At 49.6% G+C, this 3,698-nt stretch overlaps 1 protein-coding gene across 1 annotated transcript; it reads right to left on the bottom strand.

The window, feature by feature from the left end:
• Positions 1 to 2,574: 2,574 nt before the first annotated feature.
• LOC127316502 (polygalacturonase inhibitor-like) lies at positions 2,575 to 3,698 on the bottom strand. Its single transcript, XM_051349515.2, has 2 exons — positions 2,945 to 3,698; positions 2,575 to 2,878 (listed from the first exon to the last, which is right to left on the bottom strand). The coding sequence occupies exons 1-2, from the start codon at positions 3,664 to 3,666 to the stop codon at positions 2,575 to 2,577; spliced, it is 1,026 nt and encodes a 341-aa protein (XP_051205475.1). The 5' UTR covers positions 3,667 to 3,698.

Raw genomic sequence — 3,698 nt, 5'->3', positions numbered from 1 at the left:
GGGTTTTGGACCCACGGAACAGTGGATTGCCAGGAGTCGTGGTTTCCCAAGGTGGGCGTACGTGGCTGTCGTCAGCAACGACGTCATTCAAGAGAACTTCGAGTGGTGGAACAAAATATAGCGACAAGAAAACTTTGAGATTTGAAGAAGTGCATGGTTAAACAGAAACTTCGAGAGCCTATGCTCAGGTGCAAGCATCTGTTCATATGTTCGGGGGCTACTCTTATCAGAAAAAAAATACAGAGTTGATCAAAGTAGCAAAAGTTGAGCCTACAACCAAGTGCAAACACTCGGCTGTAGCCTCGGGGGCTATTTCCATCGGGAGCGCTGGTCGCGCACCCGATGAAATATGAGGAAAAAGAAAAGAATGACAAGACAATATAGTGTTACAGACGAAGAAATTTCATTGTACATCTTCGAGTTACACATAACTCGTCATGTACTCCCATCGGGAGATCAAGATAGTATTTCACGAGATAACTCGAATAAATTCATAATTCCAGCAGCCGACAAAGGCGATCGATAAAATATTCTCAGAGCGCGTCCGCCGCGGTAAAAACTCTGATTGCCGTAATTCGAAAGAGATTACGAAGGTAAGTCCCCAGGATCTGTCCTGCGAGGCGTGGTATCGCACCCGAATGCGCTCTTCCACTTTATCCGTATCAGCAGATGCGAAGAAAAATCCTAACAGACGCGTTAGGTACTCGATAATATACAACTGGAATTCGGCTCACGATAAGTCCTTAAGCGGCGCGTGTGGAATTACGCCAGTATCCCGAGTCCGAGTCCAGGGGCTTGAGCTTTTTTGCGGGTTTGCCACAAGAGCAGTTAACTGGTACCTGATCCGTCAGATGAACCAGCCCCATTTACCATTATCCCTGTACAAAAGACATTGAGCAAGATATTCGTTCTGGTTTAAAGGTTTTGTAAATATGCGACTCAGTTCTACAATGGAGATTTTACTCGACTCTGCGATTTAAGCAAAATCTCAGGGGCTACTGACATAGGCATGCCGAATAAGCATGCCGAAGAAGGTACCCGGATTATCTGGCAAGGATATGAGGCCCATGTTCCGAAGCTTTCAAGGCCCAGAAGCCCAGAGAATCTCGATAAGGAATATAGAGTTGTATTAGGAATCATGAATCTTGTAACAATACGAGAGAGGCTCGGATGAACCCTCTCAGAATTTATAACTTGTACGACACGAAATCCCTCGGCTCTGCCTCCTATATAAAGGGGAGCCGAGGGGAAAGAAAGGTATCGATTTCATTGTCAACACAACCACCATAATTCTAGTCGAAACACCTTTGTCGGCTGAAACCTTCGAGATCTACTTGCCCTCTACTTCTTACGAAACCCTAGTCTACAATCCGTAGGCATTGACAATTTAATACCTTGTCAGCTGCCCGTGTTCAGATATATAAAACCTTCCCGTGGGCCAGTGATCCCATGGGATCCGAACCCCGAACCCCACAACAGAGACATGGTTGCATGTGAGGAAAACAATCAGACGTGTTTTGCAGATACACGCCGCTACGATCCATGTACTCTACTTTTCTTTGTACTTTTCCAAACATGGCATGCAAATCCACCAGTATACATGACCATGTTACGATCTAACGTGTTTTGCATATACACGCTACCGATTGCGGTGAATCTAAACCTTTGATGTGCTCTAAACTTTGCTTGGTAAATCTGCACCGTTGGTGTTTTGTACTTTAATAATAATAACATAATAAAATAATATTACCTCCGTTCCAAAATATAAACCGTTTCAGAAAGCTAAACTAGTTTTCATCCAAAAAGTCTTATATTTTGGAACAGAGGTAGTATATCCGAATCATTTGCTACAATCACCACTGATGGGTCTTCGGTCACCCGTCAGTGGTAATACTTCTACTGATGGGAGATTTTCGGCCCGTCAATTGTGTGGGAGAAGTGTATTTTTTGGTAGTGTGGGCCATGGGTGTCGATCACAGAGAAAATGAGAACAGAGGAAGGACATGGATTGGCCTAGTGCGCTCACCAGCTAGCGGTGATATACCAAGCGACGATGACGAGACGAGGTCTCGGGGAGGCGCCGTGACTTGTGAGTCAGGAAGTCGTTGTTCAGGCACATATGGCCAGGTTTAGAAAAGAGGAGATTATATTCCAACAGTGCTGCATGTGTGTACTTCTTACCTTACTTATTTCCAAGCCATGCAATATTTAGTAATAGAATGAACGGTGTTTAATCATACTGGAGTGCTACCAATAAAAAAATTCAAAGTACGGGGACATAAATTATATATTATTATTATTATTATTTTGCGAAGCATAAAATAACAATACATATATATGTATGAGAGTGATGGTGAGTACATCGATCAGCTTTAGCTTATCAAGCTAGCTACCTAGCTCTGTGGCTGAATTATTTAGTGGCCATTTTATACCAATGACATTACAGTACAAGTACCATACTAATCACACTTCATTACTACATACTTGCTCATAAGTCATACTATCATACTATCTTGGAAGAACCGATCGAAGAAGTACGTACTACCTGGTTGGTAATTATATAACTAACTAATATTAGGCCGGGATGGGCCGCTGACGGCAGGCAGTGAGAGGCGCGCCGCAGAGGCACTTGTTGTGGAGGTAGCTATAGCGGTCGAACCTCGCCATGTTCCCACCGGCGGGCACCTCGCCGCACATCCTGTTGTAGCTCACGTTGAACAGCTGCAGGTTCGTCAGGTTGGCCACCTGCGGCGGGACGCCGCCGACGATGGCATTGTGGCTGAGGTCGGCGTAGGTGAGCAGCTCCGGGAACTCCACGCTGGACAGGTTGAAGCTCAGGGCGTTGCGGGACACGTCGACGTACTGGAGCTGCTTTCCCCTGCTGCCCAAGTGGCATGTCGTGTCGGCGTCGCCGGTGAGGGCGTTGCGTGACACATCGACGTACTGGAGCGGCTTCTCCCGGCCGAAGAGGCATGTGGCGTCACCGGTGAGCGCGTTGCGGGATAGGTCGACATGCGCGAAGTTGACGGTGGCGAACTCGGCCGGGATGGCGCCAGAGAGGTTGTTGCTGGAGAGCCAGAGGTAGGCATTGTCGGGGGACTTACAGAGGAGCCGCGCTGGGATGGCCCCGGAGAGGCGGTTGCGGCGGAGATTGATGCTGGAGAGGTTTGGGAGGTCAGCGAGAGACGCCGGAATGGCACCGGTGAGGGAGTTGTACGATAGGTCCAGGAGGGTGAGCGCCATGAGCGTGCCGAGAAAGGAGGGGACCGGGCCGGAGACGCTGGTGTAGGAGATAGTGAGCTGGGAGAGGTTGGCGAGCGCGGCGAGGGACTCCGGAATGGCGCCGGAGATAGCCGGTAGGTGGTGGAGCGTGAGGGTCTGGAGGTAGGTGAGGTTGGCGATAGCGTCCGGGATGGCGCCGGACATGTTGGTGTCCTGGAAGATGCGGAGGCCGACGACGCGGCCCGTAGCGGCGTCGCAGTCGACGTTGTACCAGTCACAGCAGGTGGAGTCGGGCGTCCAGGAGGCGAAGTGGTAGGGGCTGCCCAGGGCTGTGTCGATGGCGATCAGGGCGGCGTGGTCATCGTCGTGGCACTGGTCCGCCACTGCCGTCACCGTCGAGGCGAGGAGGGGGGAGAGCAGCAACAGGAGGAGGAAGGCGGCCATCTTCTTGTGTCAAAGTGAGCTCTTGCTGTGTG

The sequence above is a fragment of the Lolium perenne genome, chromosome 1 (genome assembly GCF_019359855.2).
Source record: "Lolium perenne isolate Kyuss_39 chromosome 1, Kyuss_2.0, whole genome shotgun sequence".
In the NCBI taxonomy this organism is placed as follows: Eukaryota; Viridiplantae; Streptophyta; class Magnoliopsida; order Poales; family Poaceae; genus Lolium; species Lolium perenne.
The sequence above is the reverse complement of the archived record's forward strand: the minus strand, read 5'-3'. Positions and strand labels throughout refer to the sequence as shown.

Excerpts from the sequence above, each read along its gene's own strand:
- LOC127316502 (XM_051349515.2), bottom strand. The coding sequence starts at position 3,666 with ATGGCCGCCTTCCTCCTCCTGTTGCTGCTCTCCCCCCTCCTCGCCTCG. Across the intron at positions 2,879-2,944 it reads GGCCGGGAGAAGCCGCTCCA|GGGAAAGCAGCTCCAGTACG; the intron begins GTACGTCGATGT and ends CTTGGGCAGCAG.